Raw genomic sequence first — 20,554 nt, 5'->3', positions numbered from 1 at the left:
TTTTTTCTCGTCTTCCCCCTCCAAGGGTTGTGTTATACAGGGCCAAAATGCGTCCACATCGCAATCCAATTCAACCCCAGATGAGAAAACTTGATTGATTAAGTGCAATTAAATAATTGCGTGATTGCAGAAGAACTAGATCAAACCACTGGTCGAGCCATAACTCATCTTTTCAGTCAAGGATGTTGTTGGAAGGATGTGAAAGATGAATGAGTGAGATCCGTTGATTCGAATTTCATGCAAACTTCTGAGGATTCGTATCTTCCCAATTTATGTGTAGGTAGGTACACCGTCCGTCTGATACAGTGACCGCGGAAGGACAGTGTCCCCACGATGTCGGCATCATCTCCCCATCTTATATAAACCCGGCCCTACAATGTTAATGTCCCTAGAACACCTTCCGCGGCCACGCGTCTGATGGAAAAGTGTGTGAAATGGGTTCAAATAAGTTAGCGAAATTATAAGGAGTCAATTTCTTTCCACTGATGAGTAAAATATCCAAGTTCAAATGTGTAGTACTGGTTTTACTTGTGTCTTGTCTTCTTCTTCTTCTCGGGGAATGTGGCCTGGTGGGTATGCAGTAGTTAGTAGTGGGTAGTACTACATACAGAATACTTGGCAAATGTACATACATACGACGACGGGTACCTGTTTCCTCTTCTTCTTCGTCGTCGTAGGTTAGGTTAGGATGGATTACGGCATTATTGCAACCCCACAACCGACACCTTACTACTTTACTTATGTATGTGTACCTTCACTTTACTGTCATTTGCATCTCTCTGACCATTACATCACGTAACGTTGCGAATATATGTGCCGTGGACTGAGTGGCATTTAAAAAACCTCCCGATCCCTGAAAACATCTCGAGGATGATGATGTCCGCATAGTTAGTTTACTACTTAGTTAGTTTACTGCCTGGTTTGTCAGAGAGACCTTTTAGTCGTCCGACATATCTCGGCCCAAGAAGACAAGAAGACGGGAAGTTTCCAATTCTCAAATTCCCGAGTCTCAACAAAAAGTGTGGAGTGGACGATAAATATCTTAATAAATATCGTGGTGTGACGAGTGACATATTAAAAATCGTCTCAAGTGTCCCCCTCCTCCTCCCCCTTTAGGAAATAAAATAAATTACTAGTGAACTGGACATAATGTGGAGCAGGGCAGTGTTTGTGTTGGTCCACGTGGTCCTGGGGGTGGTGGCCCAGTACGACGTGACGAATTGTCCCGTGGAGGACGCCACGTTTGAGTTGGTCACCGGCTGGATGTACTCCTCTCCACAGGACATTCTTGAAACGAGAGCCGGCACTTTGCAGCTTGCCGAATGCATCGAGGCCTGCAAATCGAATCAATCTTGTCTCGCTGTCAATTTTGAGACGGGACTTTGTGTCTTGTTTAAGAGCCAAGTTAAAGACAGGACGGGTAAGTTGTTGGACACTTATATTACGGCATCTTCTTCTTCGCAGAGTGCATATTATTATGGGAAATTGCATGAAATATTACGAACCAGTAGCAAAATATTCTTCTTCGAATGACAATCACAAAAAAAAAGTTGGACGCCTTCTTCCTTTCCTTTTCCTGTTTGTGTCTCCGGTCGGTCCTCTTCTTTTTTTGTCGTGAAGAAGATAGCAAAATATTCTGCTGTTCTGTGTACATATTTATTTTATATTATTCTCATGAGAAAAACATTATTCATTTCCACCACGAAGTACCAACCACCGAAAAAAAATCTGGGGAGAGAAAACCTTATTGCGAATTTATTGCGAATTTTTACCTAATGAGAAGAAAGAAAGAAAAGAGTGCATCACATCCCACGTAGTTATGTAAAAACAATAGATTTCCCGATTGTTAATGGATGTACGTACATTATTTACTTGTGTAAATATGTATATGCACTTGAGCGAATTATGTATTTATATCCGTACCTCGTTACATCAGTCAGAGTTCAAAAACACATTTTCCATTTACCGGTGCAACATCATAAACTTGTTTATCGTCACCTTCGTTGTTGTCAACCACACCATCCAGAAATAGGTTGCTAACTAACTAACTAACTAACAAGCATACATAATAATGAATGTTGCTGGTTTAATGAGGTCTCCTCTCTTGAGAGAGATGAATCACTCACTTGTACCACCACCACCTGCATCATCGTGTCGTCGTAGATAAATAAAAACCAATCATAGCCACCAAATCAACAAAGAGACGTCAACAAAACTTTTTTTGGGCACGTATCAAATCAAATCAAATCCATCCATGCAACTAACTAAAACCATTGTCAATTCTAATTCTGGGCCAGAAGCATCATCGTCATCATCACACTTATCACAACACAACAACGCGCACTCTGTGCCGATAAGATGAAATTGATACTGTTTTATACACACACACGGAGATTAAACGAAACATGATACATGATACGACACGAGCATGAAATATGCGACGCCACGCCACGCCACGCCATGAAAAGTAATTGTTGTCACTTTTTTTTGAGATTTTGACAAATCTGGAGATTTTGACAAATCTGGAGATTTCACCCACCCATTTCTGTCAGAAAACGCAAAAATCACCGAGTTATTTATGTGTGTCCTACTTATCAAGAAAGAAAAAAAATACTTACCCATTTTATTCAGACACACGTAATAATGAGTCCTCACTCACATGTGTCTCGTTAGGCCACGAACGAACTTCGAAATGGGGGGAATATAATGCATCCCTGGGAAATGGGAAACAGATAATCGGTGGTCTGTGTGAGCCATTTCTTTCCCGATGATGCTTATCGTCACGTCCTATTGAGGCCATGCATCGCCACGATGACGATGATGCACCCAAGGTAATGAATACCTATTGAACTTTGCCCATCACTTTTTCATTCTTCTTCACGTTGTATTCAAAGCATCATCCTCCTCCGAGAATAAGCAAGAGGCACTCTCCGTATGAATGGGAAGTAGGTCTTCTCGATGTGCAGAATAAAGTGAGCAAGGAACAAGTTTGCATATTTTTCGCCAAGGATTAAAAGAGACACGAAGAACGAAGAGTATTTTCTTCTCTCGTAATCGAATCTTTTACTTTATTCATAGAATTGAACGGGATTTTATTGTTTATTCATTGAATCGTGGACGTGGACGTGGAGGAATAAAATGGCTGTGTACGTTTCTCTGCTTAAAACTGGCCAAAAATGAGCAATTTTTTCTATTAAACCTTGAGGTCAATTTTTTTACCTGTTAGTAACGATCCGCTAGTTTATAGTTTAAATAAATGTAAACAATTCCTGAGTCAAATTATTGACTCACGAATTTTAGTTGATGTTTTTTTTACAAAAAAAAAAATGCCAAGTTGAATTTGTCGGAAGTGAGAAATTCCGGGGTCAAACTAACCAAACCACGGAAAAAAATGGTCACTTTATACTTTGCATTTTAAAGTTTTACATGACATCAGTTTTATTGTGGAGGCGTCACTCGGTGGGAATTTTGCCGACAGCCGGACAATAAATGCATACATAAGCACTCTTGATATTATTATTGCTTATCATTTATTTAGTAAATATGCATAAGCAGAATTTATATTTTTTACCAATATGTCGGTATTATTTAAGAAAGGAAAAAACGTCGTCGGCTGTCCTTCAGTCACTTATCATTTAAAATATGCATGCATACAGACTCTTGATTTTCCATTCATACTTATCCCAATTTTTTGCATGCATGCGGTTTTTTTTCGACTTCCTTCCTTCCTTCTTCTTCTTCTTCTTATGGGTAAATTTCAAACAAAAGATGTCATTGTTGCTAATAATCGCTATTTTGCATGTGAGAGGGAATGTGTCAACATGACATGAATTGTGCTCCCTCTCGTTAAACGAGGTATGTTTGGTTTTGCTCCGTTGATGATGACGATTATGTGAAGATGATGACCCGCACTTTGTAACTTTTCATCTCGAAACTACATAAATTTCAGGGCAGATTTGCACAAAAAAGAAATGTATCATTTTTATTTGACTTGGCCGCGGAAGGGACAGAGGGGACAATAATGTCCCCACGGTTGTTCATCATCTCCCCATCTTATACAAACCCGTCCCTCCCCTAGTTAATGTCCCCACAGCTTCCGCGGCCACTGTTCTTCACTCCCGCTTTCTTTCGCTGCTTTCTGGTCATGATTTCATTTTAACGACTCTTTTCCTCATTATTTTATTAAGTCTGGGCAGAAAAGTAATCTCAATTTTTGGAGATGAAAATGAAGATAGCCTCACGAGTAATGAAGAAGAAGAAGAAGAAGCAGTGCGTGCGTGAAAGAAAGCATTGCATTGTGATTTTTTCCATCCATCCATCCAAAAAACACCACCAGCGACTTTTCCTTCCTGTGAATTTCTCATTGTTTAAGTATCCACTCGTCTTAATTCGAAATTTGAGGTGGTGGAGTGGAGGCCTAAAAAAAGTGCACATTTCTTCATTTCATTGTTTGCAAACATGAAATGAAAGAAAACAGGACTTCGTATAGTAAAATGACCCATTGTCGTGCCGCTGTCGGGATGGGTTGTTCACGCTGGATGAAAATTATTATACTCGTTATTAAATAAATACTTATGACCATGTCTCGGCGTCATTTGGATGACGACGACGAGGAGGAAAAGGTGCTCGACCCGAGGATTGTTTGCATAGGAAGGAAAGGAAGCCCATAGTTTTTATTAATGTATAAAAATCCAATTCTTGACGAAATGCATAGGGATGAGGAAGAAGAAATCTCATCTTTTGTTAATTTTCCGGTCCATTCCTAAACTGAGATTGAGTTATGAGACGAGACGGTTTTTTTAGGAGTGGGCAAAAAAAAGTGTAACGGGTCGGTATTCTAATTTTGGAGACGGTACATATTAATAATCATGTCTAATACTTAATTATTGTTGGTTCGTGTGACGTGTAAACTTGTACATACATGGGGAGGATGGAGATTGTGGGCATTTTGGGCATAAATGGCCTGGACATTGTTTTATAAATGGTCATTTAAATTTACCATAAAACCTATTTGCATAAATGCCTTCTGAACGGGAATAAGTACAACTCTAATGACAAAACGAGTAGAGTTCTGCATAACAGGGATGTGCATTTTGGGTATTTTTTGGCATAAATGGCCTGGACATTAGCCGTTCAAATAGGCCATAAATTTCTTCTTAACAGACACAATTACAACTCTTCTACTGACAAAAACACTAAATATCTGTCCATCATCTCTTTATCTCGTAACTTTTTAACCTTTTGCCATTTTTTTCTTAATTTTTCTATTCTACCCTTCTACCCACGCTCGACCCCGACACGGGTTAAATCATACTTAACCAAATTATGTCGCGACCATTACCCTCGAAACAGTTAGTTACCTCCACTCCACGAATAAAACGCCAGACAGGTAGAAATGACACTTTGCATACTTTGCGACACAAATTATGCACGCCGTAGCCGTAGTGGTATCCCCTAAATTAAAGCATTAGACAAATTAAGATAACCCAAATATGGTCAAGAACAACCAAACCAAATCTAAATTATTGTAGGAAAGAAAAAAAAACATTCTCCTATTTTTTTACCCACTTAAAAATCAACCCACCAAAACTATACCATACCACACCGAGTAGATAGATAGATATTCAAATGAGGAAAATAGCTCAACCAACCAACTCATCTCATCTCCTCCGCTAAAACAGAGTGACCATCGGAATTCATTTACGATACGGCACACACACCGAGGAACCACCAAAAACCACCACGACTGAGACAAGTAGGTCGGCGAGGTCACTTCCATGGGAAGAGTGAGACACAACCAACCAACTAGAATCTCACACACATCATGTCCACAGAATTTCGTAAATCGTCGTAATCGATCCCACCACCACCAACACCAGTGGCCGCGGAAGGTGTGTGGGGGACATTAACCTGGTAGGATAAGGGGGGAGGGATGGGTTTATATAAGATGGGCAGATGATGCCGATATCGAATAAGTGTGGGGACATTGTCCCTCTGTCTCTTCCGCGGTCACTGTGAAGCCTCCCTTTACATATGCATCCTTAGTGCACGCGGAAGCTGTGGGGACATCTGGGGACATTAGGATAGATGGGGGAGGGACGGGTTTACTTACATAAGATGGGCAGATGATGCCGACATCGAACAACCGTATTGTCCCTCTGTCCCCACCCTTCCACGGCCACTGACCACTGCAATACATCCTACGGGTAATTATTTATACAAGATTTTTCTTCCCCACGTCATAATTTATCTATGAGGACCAACAACAACGCCGAGAGGAGCGTCGTTGATCTGAAGCCGGGCTAGTTGGTTACATTGTTTGGTGTGCGTCTCTTTATTGTGCAGACCACACGGGAGATGATAAAATGAGACGTAATGGTTACACATACACATAACACACAGACATTATTGCATTATTATGAATTAGGCGAGGAGGAAGGTATTATTTGCGCATCCGGGTTTTCCTCTGTCAATGTTGAACTTGTCAGAGAGAAGAAGAGCTCTGTGTTTTTTTACCACTTACACTTCTTCTTCTGAGAGATTTCTTTGATCACATTACACATTTGCAAGCAAACATAACGTTGAACGTAACGTGCAAGCTGAGACTTTTGCGAATCTCTCTGAAATCAGGAGATGTCTATGTGGAACGTGTGCATGCATAAGAAAACCATGTTGGGAAAACAGTTTGGGTAAAAGTTGTGCTATTCTTTGGGCAAATCTGAGTAAATTGTATTTACTCTTTATTCTTTTTTTCTTCACGGCACTTTACGAATGGCAGGAGTTTCCTTGTATGTATGTATGCATGGCATCTTTTTAAATGTAGTGAGTGAGCAGCATAAAGCAGCAGGGGCTGCGAAAAAAGGTGGGGGGACATCGGGGACAATACTGTACATACAGAAAGATGTATGTTTTAATTGAACTCGTCCCCTTCCTGCCTTACAACAATGGGGGTATTCATTACGAGTTCGCATCGTTAGCAAAAAAAAGTTCGCAAGTTCGCAAAAAATTTGGCTTGAACATCAATTTGCAAAATTGGACATTGGCAATTTTTTAAAAAATTATTTTACTGTAATGAATGCCCTAAATATAATTGTCCCTGCTTATTCATAAACTGTGCGTCCTTAAAAACCTTTAAGACATGCAAATACGAGTCGGAGAGGTTAGGATAAATTTCCGAAATTTTTTATCCCCCTCATCCCCCCAATTTTTTCACGGCGCCTGTCCTTACTCCCACGAAAAGCTTCTTCTTCTTCTGCCATTGCTTCCTCAATGGGAACGCTTCTTCTCCTCTTCTCTTCTCTCTAATGGGGTAAAACTATTGTTGTGAAAATTTCTTTTTAAAAGTCGTCTCCCAACATTGGTCACATTTAGACGAGGGCAGGATGATGATTACCATTTTCTATGCAAGCTTACTCACTCACTCACTCACTAACTCACTTACTTAACTCACTTCTTCTCCTACCATGAATGGTTTTCTTCTTCACAAGGAACGAAATACCGCTGAGTCTACAATAATTAATTCCCACAATCAACAATTCACAATGAATCAGAATCACATCACACCGTGGTCTCAGGCACTATTTTCTGTGCCAAAAAAAAAGAGAACTACATAAACTAGACACCAACCAACATTTGGAATGGTTTTACATAAATAAATAAAATGGAATAAAATAAAATAAAATAAAATAAAAACCATCCTCGTTTTCAAACCACCAACCATTGAAATTTCGTTGGTTTAGTTAAGTTAAGTAACTGCCCTGATAAGAAGTAGAGACGACGACGAGGCTAATTTTACCTTTCATCAATCCTCGTCACAAATAAATTACTAGTTTATCTATTTATAGGTAAGCAAATCAGGGTATCCACACCCGGAGGACATGTTCAAAAAAATAATGATATGTGCTACACTCCCCAATTTTTTTTTAAAAATTTCTTTCCAAACAATTAAATACGGGGTGCGATGAATGATTTACTCCTCTTTTCAGTGTTAGTTAATTATTATGATGAAATGAAATCAACCAAGATAAATAAATTGCCGACTAAGCCGACTTCCTTATTCTTGACGAAAGTAATCTCTCATGTCCATTTTTGGACGAGATTTGAATTACTTATTGAAATGATTTATTTCACTTGGTTCGGTCGAATAAATATTGGCTGAGAAAAGAAGATTACGGTTTTTTTGGGAGTAAAGTGTGTAATCATCACTTGAAAAAGAAGGACGTACGTACATACGTACAGTTTTTTTCTTATCGGTCTTGATAAATATTGGTATTTATGGGGGTATATTTAGAAGATGGGAAAAAATTGGTGTTCGGATATCATCATATCACATCAGTAAATTAAAATTATTATTATTATTTTTTGTCGGGTCGGCTCAACAGTGACCGCGGAAGGGGTGGGGACATAATTAACATTGTACTTAGGCCCGGGTTTATATTAGATGATGCCGACCGTGGGGACATTGTCCGCGGCCACTGTCTTTTAGTCGGAACTAGCAGAAAACCATTTTTCAGGTCAAGAGTGCATAAGAAGAAAAAGACCTTGCGAAACTTGTCCCTCCTCAACTTTTTAAAAATCAATAATAAATAGAAATACCTGTACTTACAGTTACATCACATCCAGCCTGCCCGCAATAAATGTACAATGACACTCAGATTATTATGCATGCCGAATAACTAACTAACTAACTAACCACCTCTTCTTCGTACTTATTAACTGCCCGAACTGGATTTTGAGAATCATTTCAATCAAATAGTTGATGACTTATTTTTTGTCGTCTTATTCCCAGCAGCAGCAGAATAATTTCATTCCGCATTTCATTTCACCCACCGAACGATACATCACGAATAATAATAAAAATTATTTCATTACGCAACGAACCCACCAACGAATTTGAATGAATGGGTGGCATTGTACTCGTCAAGATTAAACTCGTATTTATTATTATTATTATTAATTTTTAAGTGAGGAAGGAAAAGAAAAAGAGCATAACTTATCTTATCTTCTTTTTTTTGGATGAGATGAGATGAAATGAAATGAAATTCATACATATTTATTGAGATGAGATGAGACTGTCTCAAATTCCCCATTTCATCATCCCGTATGTCCATCGTCTCGCCCATCAGTCACTCCGAGTCTCACTCACCCCATGCCAGGAACAATGCCTCATTTGTTTTCGTAAACAATAAACCTTTCGGACTTCGATAGTCGTCAGAGGAGGCACGTAACAATTAGAGGAATTACGGGTTCGGTTAATGACTCTGCGGAAGAAGTGGAAGAACCATATTTATCATTACGTACGTATACATTGTGCAAAAGTTGAGATTTATTGTTTTTTGGTTGCAGACACCTTGATCAAGTCGCAGTTTCCAGTTTTTACCATGTACGCTCAAAAGCAGTGCATCCCGTCGGCGCGGAGTTGCACCCGAGCGTGGGGGTTTGAGCTGGTGAGGGGCTACTATATCCGGAATGGGGTCAAGAAACAGATGCAACTTCCGTCAAGGATGGCTTGCATGGATGCTTGTGAGTTATTATTTGGATGGTTTTTTAAGGGGAAAATACTTATTTAGAGGTATCATGGAATTTTTGCAGGTATTCAGGAAAGGACGTTCCCATGCCGGTGAGTAGATATGATTGAAGTTTAAGGTTATAGATTTGTGGAAAGTTGCGTAATAGTTTTATGCGAAAAATGTGTACGTCGGATTCGAAAATTGGCAATATTCGTGTTTACGTAGGACTGGATGACTTATCGTCAAAATTTCCACATTTTTAATAATTTCTCCCCTCTGGGAATTTATTTTAAAATTCTGGAAATTCAAATTTGTCCTCAGAGAGTTGATTGATGGAATGGCATCGAGTTTTTTAAGCCAGTTTCGACGAGTTCCAATATTTCTGAAGGCTTCCTAAACTTGAGATCTCCTCCTTCAAAAAGTGTCAAAATCTGGAGTGCATATTTTCAAAAAATTGGCAACTCCCTGCTCTACAAATTTGACTTTCAGAATTTTAAAATACATTCCCAGACCCGAAAAATGATTAAAAATGTGCTGATTTTTGCCATGAGCCTTACATTAAGTAGTACTCCTTTCATACCTAAATGCGCCGAGGTGGATGTGTCTATGGCATCTCATTCGATTCCATTTCTCGGAAGGAAATATAGTCCAAATCATCATCATCCCCCTCACCAAGTGTCATTTATCATCATCCTCCTCACCTCCACACGATTTATCACCTTCGTCATCTCATCATCTTCACACCGCTGAATGACCCTACACAATAAAAGTTTAATAAAATTGCACAATCATTGCATATTATCACCTTCATCAGCTCGTCCCGCCCGCCTATGCATCGAGATGTGTAATCGATAACTAATTCGAGAACCGAGGTGATAATTGTTGCGAGTCATCGGCATCAACTTATTGTTGTTGTCAATGCATGTGTCAAAAGCGAGGTCATCTCCTGCCTGCATCTCTGCCAACTCGGTCGTTCAGATAATCAATGGATGACGACGATGACGACGACGACGCCGGTTCACAATTATTAGAAGCTTACTTACCAGACCACAATGTACATAAAGAAAAGAGAAGAAAAAAGATTGTAAAGAGGGGAGAAATGCAAATGCAAATTTAAACTTTGTTGGTTGGTCAAGGAATGTGGAGCTGGTTGGCTGTGGATACGTTTTAGGTAGCGAATCTATGTTCTTAAGGTTGGGCTGCAATTGTTGATTGTCGAGTCCACCCAAAGAAAGAAAGTACCGCAAAATGTTTCTGCATATATTATAATTCAGTCAAGGTGAAGAAGAAGACGAAGATGAGGAAGATGACGGTGTACGTATCGGAGAAGACTCACCTCATGCCCTATAACCAACAAAACTGCACACATACGAGATTTACTCACGTACATAAATGCTATCCCACAAAATTTTGAATAGTAACTTAACCAAAGTCAGTCAACAAATTAGAAAAAGCAGGTTTTTTAAACATCACCTTCTCGCAACAAGTCAGCCAGCCAGCAAATTCAATGCAATGTAACGTAACCCGGCCTGGGTTACATTTTAGCCTCTTATTCCCAGAATTAAATTGGGTTGGGTGAGTGAGCGAGCCAGGTTGGGTGCCGGCCGGGGGGAGAAGGGGAAAAAATAGACCATACAATGTCCATCTATTGCTAATTTAAAATTGCACGCACCTCGCTAAAAGTCATATTATTGGGACGACCGTAATTTGCAAACTTTGTCATCCTTCGCAAATAAATCTCGTCTCATTTTTTGGATTGTCTGTTCATTGATTCACTCACTTCACTTGACTCATTTCATTGATGATGGGATGCACCACCAGCGTGTGAAGTAGATAGTTGTCCATCTCATCCTTCTTTTTTTAGGTTAGTTGTGTATGTATCTTCATTATATTGCAATGGTCAAGTTTATTTTGGATCGGTCATCCAATGCAGTTCAAAAACTGCAGGATATAAAGGGCAGCAGGCATAAGAAGATGTGTATGACTTGTTTATCCGGCATGGTATTTTATGTACAACGTGTAAATCAAATACGTGGGTTTTTTAGCCATCTCTCTCATCTCATCCAATCCACCGTGTAATGCAATAAGTACAAAGTAATCGCCTTTAGGCAACCTATTTAGGTGAGGTCTCTCTGCATGTCCTGTCCATCCATCCATCCAAACTTTTCTGATGATGATGATGCCATGTCCATCCGCACTTTGAAAACTCTCATCAATTCGTGTAACGGCACTCTCAATTGGATTGAGCACCACCACCACCACGGTCACACGAAATATGTGTGCTATGCATTGACTTAGGTACGTCCGTCGTCATCTCCCATTGAATCGGGATCTCTGAGAGAGATTTTAGGCGAGATTTCCACATCTAAATGCATCCCCGACAGGTTGGAGTGACAGACCTGATGCCCGCAATTATTAATATTCATCGTGTCTCAAAGGGGAAAAAATTATCGTGCATGTGTCTGAATGGATGAGATGAATCTCTTATCGCGGCATGGCAGAATAAGATCGAGAAGAAGGTGTTGTTCTTTATAAATAATAATTATAAATGGATCCGACACGGTTAAATGTGTGAGAGGGAGAGAGACAGTTTGGTGGGTTGACGTTGGTCTGGTCAGTCAGTGGCGGCGGAAGGTGGGGGGGGGGACATGGGGGGACGTTAACATTATAGGATAGGGGGAGCGACGGGTTTGTATAAGATGGGGAGATGATGCGGACATTGAATAACTGTGGGGACAATGTCCCTTTGTCCCCGCGGTCAATGGTCATCCCTTTAAAATTGCATGCACTCAGTGACCGCGGAACCTGTGGGGACATTAGCATTGTAGGATGGAGGGGAGGGACGGGTTTACATAAGATGGGGAGATGATGCCGACATCGAACAACCGTTTAGGACATTGTCCCTCTGTCCTGTTCCGCGGCCACTGGGTCTGGTCTGCCTGGTCGAGATCCACTTTTCTTCTTGAGCTTATCTGCAAAACGGTTTGATGGATCAGACGGAGGAGGAGATCTTTTCCGCGATCTGCATTCATTCCGTCATTCATACGGAGGGAGGCATGTCAGTCATCAAGTAATGGGTGGACACCTCACCACATACTTCTCCTCACTTCCTCCTGACGATGCATGATGACGAGATGACACATTAAATTAATTTTTTCTTTATTATCGAACCAGATTTTGACACGGGAATTTTATTTCATTTTTTCCTCCACCTTTTGACAGGTCGGCTTGGTGGGATGTGGTGAAGTCGGAATGCGTCATGAGTGACTTGGACCGGTACAGCTTAGACAACGCGGGCCGTTTCGCCCCTCTGGCCAATGTGGAGTACATGGAGAGCCAATGTGTCGACGAGCCGAGTAAAATGTGCGAGTTTAAAAGGATTGAGAACAAGCTGCTCAAAACGGTGGATTCTTTGCACGAAGGGGTCGCCTCGGTCGAGGAGTGTCGCCAACTTTGTAGGTGAGTAATGGAATTTCTGGTTTTGAGAAAACTTATCGATATGAAAATGGTATGAGTTTTTAAAAATTTGAGTAAAACATACATATCTTCTCGAATGAGGCATTATGGTTTTGCCAAGTTTAATGAATATTAGGATGAACACCTTGATCATTGAAAATCAACAAATTTACATTTATAACTGAAATTACGAAGAATAACAGGGATGCAAATTTAGAATTTCCATTTACATGCATGACAAACTCTAAAAGTTAATTTGATAACAAGGCGATAATCTGAGACTCGAGAGAAAAAAGAATCTCATCATTACACATGTAAAAGAAGTTCCATAAACTCGTTCTGGAAATATATTTTTTTCGAAATTTGGTAGAACAAATTTTTTTATGTTGTCCCCATGCTTCAAAATTAGTCGTTGTCGGCGAAGGAGCCTGTACTTCAACTTTGACCGAGTGTTGAACAATATATGACCGTGTTTTCTTTCTCAGACTTGTCTACCACGAAAAAATTCTCAAATTTAGTTTCCCTGTTCCTAGAGTTATTCCTCTTCGACATGTTTTGCGATTAATTAACTGACTTAAATTTTAAGTACATGAAATTTAAACTACATGGAAAAAGAAGTATTAAGCAGCATTACTTGAAAATTACGTCTCATTGACTCAATTTGCTACTTTACGTACACAACTTTTATCTCATTTTCCTCACTCATCATCTCATCCATTCCATCCCTTATACAGCGATGCCCCCTTCCGCTGCCACACCTTCGACTTCGAAGGCGTCTGCCGTCTCAGCCACCACTCCACCGTCACCGTGTCCCAGGTCGAAGAGCCCTACCTCGTCATGAACGGGAGCGTCTCGTACGAACGCGGCTCCTGCTACAACGTCACCCTCGACTGTCAAGCCAACCACCTGATCGCCCGCCTCTCCACGAACAAAATCTTCAACGGAAAAGTGTACGCGAGACATCGACCCAACTCCTGCGTTCTGGATGTCAAACAGGCCATGACCTTCGAAATGGTGATGGACTACTCCGATCCCGGGTGCGGGATTAAACAGGAAGAACCCGGCCGATTCGCGACCGATTTAGTCCTCCAACATGTACGTAATGACTCAATTTTGCGCAAAATTTTGCAAATTATGTAATCCCCGTATTTACACAACAATCTCCTCATTTTTTGCAGCATGACCAAATCATGACAAGTGCCGACATGGGGTTCGCACTCCGCTGCTCGTTCCACTTGGAGAACAGGAGTGTCGCTCATGGAATCGAGTTGCAAGTTACGGGACAAATTCAATCCATGGCGAGTGAGTCGGCCGTCGTGCCAAGTCCAAATGTCAGCATGAGAATTACAGACCGTGTAAGTTAATACAATTTAATTTATTTTCACGTATTATATTACTATAACAAGAGATCACAAAGACTACATTTTACATATTTGGTATGTTCCGGATGAAAGAAAATTTATAAAGAATAGAATATTTAAGAATTAGTTTTAAGTTAAGAAAAGCTGCTCACAAAAAATGTAACAATTTAATAATGATACTAATTAAACGACTCTCTGGACTTTCTCTGGAGGGGGCATGGCTTCATCTTCAGATTTGGCTTCCAACCCATACTTCTTCTCAAATTCCCATTCCCGATTGCTGAAGAAAGTTTGATTATCTTCTGGCATTTTAGGCAACATCTTTTTGATTGCTCCAAAAAAGTGCCCTTCACAATCTGCTAAAAATACTAATGAGCGTCTGGTTTTGTCGTGACCAACAGCGTTGGTCACAAGTTTAGTGACCATCGTCACCATACATTTCCATTGGGACTGCATCATTTGGGTCGAAATCCCATCCATTGTTTATTTCGTCCACATAACTGCAACCATAGGAGTTAGCTGTTATCCCTTCGGCAAGTATTTCAGCAGCACGGATGTTCTTTTTTCTGAGCTTTTCTGCTGCTATTTTGACATCTTTAAGAGATGTGTACTCGAACGAGATGCCCATGACTTTTCGAGTCACTTTGTCAAACCAAATTATCATATATATTTGAGTCTTGAGAGCACCACCTGCATATTAATCTAATGTATAAAACATTTATACATTTTAACTTATTGGACTGACCTTCACTCTTTTCTCTAGAAAACACAAACCACGCCAGTTTCTTGTTACTTTTATTCTCGGTGTAGATGATGGAGCCTTTGGGTGGGACAAGGTGGACCGTTGCTTGATGGTGAAGTAAACTTCTTTTTACACTAAATGACTCGTCACACTCTTTACATTGGTAGGGTTTTAAAACTGGAAAAAAATTAGCATCATTTTATTATTTATTGTTGATGATTTATATATTTAAGACTTACACATATGCTTAACCATGACATGATCATTGGCAGCGGCTCGCTCGTAGAAATTAGCATTGCACACCTTACATTGGAATTGTGTAGTACTAGTATGAAGATTTTGGTAATGTTTCAGCATCTGACTTGGATTGGAGAAAGTTTGGCTGCATCTTATTTCATCCTTTACAAATGGGCATTGATGTTGACCCTTCTCATTCAATTTTTTCCACTCCTCACTCAAAAACGTCTTCACATCCGCAGAAAGTTCTTGTTTGAGGATGGCATTTTGGATGGAAATTGGCTCAAATAGTGGACCTTCCATTTTATCATAGTATTCCACCTAATAAATAATTAATTGAATATGTAAGTCAAAATCAATGAAAACTCCGTCTCAACTTACCGTTGATTTGTACTCCTGGATAACCGAATTACTCGTTTTTTTGTGGGGTGTGCGGGTATCACTTGCCTCTTCAAAGATGGCTAGAAGAATATTGTTCTTCATTTCTGCAAGGAAATCACCCCTGTGGGTGTAACCAGTGGGTGGGAGTGCCATTTTAAGAATAAGAGCGAGAGTGCTGTTCAGAAAGGGTTTGTTTTGAAATGAGTACGAGTAATGGGTGGGAGTGGATGCAGGAAAATGTAAAATTTATGCAGGTGTCATTGACCTCTCTTTTTACTTGCAGGTCGGGGCCGACATTTCTACGGCACAGGTTAGCAAATCCGTACCACTACTGGTACATTCACACACATAATTGTAAACAAAGTCTCGTGGCGTGGTGTGCATGGCTGTGGTCTTGGTCTCGTCTTTTTCACATTTCGCCCTAAAAATCTAGGTTGGAGACCCGCTCTCCCTCCGCTTCGAGATCGCCGAGGTGTCCTCTCCCTACGAAATCTTTGTCCGCGAACTGATCGCCATGGATGGTTCTGACGGTGCGGAAATTGTGCTTATCGACTCCCGCGGGTGTCCCACCGACCCCTCCATCATGGGCCCCGTGACGCACGTGCACAACCACGGGAAAATCTTGCAAGCCTTTTTCGAAGCGTTTAAATTCCCGACGAGTGAAGTGGTCCAATTCCAAGCGCTGGTGACCCCTTGTCTCCCCACGTGTCAGCCGGTCGACTGTTCTCTGGCTGCAGATCCCTCGACTGGGGGGTCGTTCCAGGCGCAATCGTACGGACGGAGGAGGCGTCGCAGTGTGGGAGGTTCAAATGACACCCAGCAGGTTGAGAATGTCTTGGTCATCAACAGTATCCGGATCGCTGATAGATTCAAATTCCAAGAAAATAACACTCTCGACGAGTATGACGACACTGTGGCCGATGACGATTGGGAGGTCACTTCGTCCCGTTCGGTGTCTGGGCAGTGCCTAAATTTCATGGGGTTCCTGATCTGTTGCGCGTTCCTGGTCGTGCTCCAAGTCGGGATTATCTTTGCGTGGTTGTTCCTCTGGAGGAGGAAGCAGGCCTTGAATAAGAAAGTCCCTTTTCCCGAGTCGTCCCCCCTCCCCCCCGTCTCGCCCCCTAGTCCGCACTACTTCTACGCCACGACGAGCCCTCCCTCCCTGCATCTGCATCATCAAGGGGACTTCACCACGGGGCGGAAGTACCTCCCAAGACTGTCGTAAAGAGGTGAGTGAGTCTAAAATTAGGGGAAAATTGAGACAAAATTCAGCAGAGGAGCAAGTTGCAATAGAACGAGACGACACATGAGACAATAAATATTTAGAAAATAGACAACATTTCATGTACAACTTTACTAAACACTACGGACTAGACGATATTTTGGGTTATTTATTTATTTATTACCGTTTTTTCTACTCTTTATATTTACTTTTAGGATGACACTCATACATTATTTTCCTGACGGACAAAAGAGATTTTTTTAGAGAGTGCTTTTTGGATGAATTTTTCCCTAAAAATAGAGAGAGATACATACATACGTAAAAAAAATATATGCAAATGATCACTAAACATCATCACGTCTAGTTGACAAGAACCTGCACAAGTTTTTTTTTGCAACTTCCATTCACAAACCCACTCGTCTCATCGTCTTCTTCCTCCTCGTCATGAAGAGGTGACTTACGTACAGGTAAAAAAAGCTACTAATGAATTTAACACCAATTGTCTGTGAAGCGAACAAACGAGGATCTTCTTCTTTGAGCAGGTGTAAAAAAAAGTTTTACTTTACCTTACACCCGTTTTTTCCGTGTGGTTAAGTTGACTTTTTTTATTTTTAATTTGGGGGTTCGCACATCGGTCGATTTCGAAACGAGTGGGATACAAATGTATTTATTTATTGTGTGCAGTGACCTTGCAGAAGGAAAAGCTTTACAAAAGTATGTAGGAACCTTCCGGGGTTGCTTAACTTTCATGCAGGTTGTCGAGTTTCGTTACTCCATTTGCATGTGTATTTTTTTTACTGTAGATTTTTTTTATCTGCGGGATCCTTAACCGTGAAACAATAGGGAACCGGTGGGTCGGTTGTTTTTAGGAAAGAAAAAAAAATTCATCCAAGGGGCAACTATCTCGGAGAGGGAAATAGTTATTTATTTATTTATTTATTTAGGTGCTGGGTTTACATACTTGTAAATATTTAAATTTCATCTCTCTCTTTTTTCGGGTTATCTTTTGGTATTATTGGAACTGGTAGGTACTATTTAGTTAGTTAACTCATCATCTCACTTTGATCTTGTAAGAGGAATGTATTTATTACGTAAGTAAGAAGTAGGAGAATTAACACGAATCCGACATAATGAGGACGTGGACGTGGACGTAACGTGGACGTGGATGTCGTTAAATGAGAACAAAAAGACCTTATTTGATCCAAATTCCAATCCTAAATCTAATTCTAAATCCAACCCACGCACATGCACGCATGGATTATTCATTATTATCTCGTCAATAGCAGGAATGTCGGACTAATTAAATCCTCCCGAATAAATAAATGGGGGTATTCACGACAAAATTCGCAAAATTTTGGTTACAAATCATTCACAAAGTAGTATTGCAAAAAATTGCAATCTTTTCAAAAAATATGATACACTGCGAACGCGTAATCTTGGATTTATGTATCATTGGATTTGGATCTTTACAGGTTTTTTTTTCAACCGGAATTGTAAAGTTATCTACATGTGTTGTTTGTTTGTTATGTGTCAATTTTACTATTATTTATTTATTTCTACATAATAATATGTCAATGGGTATGAATGCCGCGTGGTGTGGTGTGGCGTGTGGGAAAATCCCCTACAAAGAAAAACTTTTTTTTTTAACTTTTCCGTCCTCAAAAAAAGCACGAGTAAAAAAAGGAATTCATTATTATTAAATATTTCTTTAACCCAACAACAACAACTTTTTTGGCATTCTTTCCATTCCTGAATGCAATGCATTTCATTTCACTGCAATTCGTGTTGGTCTGGTCATTCTTGAAATAACGCGACTGAACTGAACGGTGCATGGACGGACGGATGGAGGAATAAAAATAAATAATAATAATTGATACGCTTCCTGGTCACACTTTTTTAACAGCGGGGATCGTCGTCGTCGTCGTAAAAAATCCAAATTCAATGCAAAACAAAATCTACCTCAGAAAATTATAACTTTTTCCCTCAAACAATACTTGGCCTAAATCTGTCTAAAATTCCCAATTAAAAATAGATAAACATGGGGGAAAAAATCAAGGTTTAGACCATGAAAATTATATCCTGCCAGCCATTTACCCGACCAGACCACAGTTTTTTTAAGTGTTTTATTACAACTCTCTCATAAATTTGGTCATCCATGAGAAAGCAGTCTTGTTAATTAAGAGAGAGAGGAAATCTATTCTCGGCAAGAGCAGAGAATTTTATTGTCGTTTTTGAAATTAGCCTGCTTTATTCGTACTCACTTTTGCACACCTGATCCAAGTTGAGATAGATTATATCATCCCAAATCTGATGAGCGAATCCAATTACGATTATTATTATTCGCAGTCCATTGGCCGCGGAAGGAGGCGGGGGAACAGGGGGACATTGTCCCCGGAGAAATTCGGCAAAATCATGTCTTGTCAATGTTCCTCCAATTCCGTAAAACTATTTTTTTTAATAATGTCCCCCCACTTCCGCGGCCAATGATTTCTCCTGCAAAACACATCCTCGTCCAGCCCGACGAAAGGTCAGTGACCTCGCAGGTAGTAAAAAAATGGAGAAGAGAGGGAACCATTAAGAAATTTGACCTTTAAGATTCATGACCAAATTCAATTCAGCAAATTCGCAACGATTAATTTAAATGGTGCTTTATATTTAATTTCATTCCGGAAGAAGTTCAAGTCGTAAATAAATATTCGTGACAAAGGGTTACACTAAATATTCCGCCCATCCTTCGTCGGCATTGACATTACTTTAAAAAATATTTAAAATTAAAATGAACACAATAACAATAAATAACACATCCTTCCACCAAATTATTCCGCCCGACGACGACAAAAACGTTAGAGAACATTGTTACCAAAAAATTTTAATGTTCTTTGGTAAATTTTTTACCGGAGGAACGCAATACGAATTTTGTAGGTTAATGAGATTATTAAGTATTTACGTCTCGTTTTTTATTTACATGGTTTTTACTTATTCGGGTTTTTTTAGCGACATTTAGTGACTTAATTGACTTAATAGACAAAACTATTTCAAGGTGGATGGTTATCGATTAGTAAAAGTAAACGAAATTTATGACGAATTAAAGTTTTACTACTTTTTTTTGCTACCCACCCACCCACTAAACCAACGCCTTGAAATTTATTTATCACGCCGGAAATGATCGTACATACCTTGTACCAAAATGATAACTATAAACATTTTATTGATAAGTGTTGCTTGTGTAAGTACCGTGTAGAAAAAATGAATAATTGTTATTGGCCATATTTAAGTTATAGACTTTACTACCGTGTACACACACAACTATTAATTTATCATCATCATCATCATTGTTGTTACTTTTATTTATGGTTGTGGTTATAGAATAGTTTAGACTGACGAATTTTAGTATTTATTTAAATGTATGGATGACATTGAAAATGAAATGAAAACTAAATTAGAAACGGATTGGTTTTATTTATTTATTTACGAAAAATGAATGCAACACAACTTTTTTGTTTAAGTTGTCATTTGATAATTTGTCAGTATTTTTACCGTGTAGTCCAATTTTTTCCGATAGAAATTCGTAGTTGAATGCCATTTAATATAAATATTTAACTACTTAATTATCGAAATAAAAATAACCATGATTTGAGAAATTTGA

At 39.7% G+C, this 20,554-nt stretch overlaps 1 protein-coding gene across 1 annotated transcript; it reads left to right on the top strand.

The window, feature by feature from the left end:
• Positions 1 to 778: 778 nt before the first annotated feature.
• LOC110856795 lies at positions 779 to 20,552 on the top strand. Its single transcript, XM_022105349.2, has 8 exons — positions 779 to 1,420; positions 9,346 to 9,522; positions 9,592 to 9,619; positions 12,732 to 12,968; positions 13,700 to 14,060; positions 14,144 to 14,320; positions 15,970 to 15,996; positions 16,120 to 20,552. The coding sequence occupies exons 1-8, from the start codon at positions 1,150 to 1,152 to the stop codon at positions 16,909 to 16,911; spliced, it is 2,070 nt and encodes a 689-aa protein (XP_021961041.1). The 5' UTR covers positions 779 to 1,149; the 3' UTR covers positions 16,912 to 20,552.
• The last annotated feature ends 2 nt before the right edge of the window (positions 20,553 to 20,554 follow it).

The sequence above is a fragment of the Folsomia candida genome, unplaced genomic scaffold (assembly GCF_002217175.1).
Source record: "Folsomia candida strain VU population unplaced genomic scaffold, ASM221717v1 Fcan01_Sc017, whole genome shotgun sequence".
Classification (NCBI taxonomy): Eukaryota; Metazoa; Arthropoda; class Collembola; order Entomobryomorpha; family Isotomidae; genus Folsomia; species Folsomia candida.
This window is presented reverse-complemented; position numbering and strand designations above follow the sequence as displayed.

Bases quoted from the DNA above. Each gene is read 5' to 3' on its own strand.
- LOC110856795 (XM_022105349.2), top strand. From the start codon at position 1,150: ATGTGGAGCAGGGCAGTGTTTGTGTTGGTCCACGTGGTCCTGGGGGTG. The intron at 1,421-9,345 runs GTAAGTTGTTGG...TTTTGGTTGCAG, and splicing joins CCAAGTTAAAGACAGGACGG to ACACCTTGATCAAGTCGCAG. The intron at 14,321-15,969 runs GTAAGTTAATAC...TTTTACTTGCAG, and splicing joins GCATGAGAATTACAGACCGT to GTCGGGGCCGACATTTCTAC.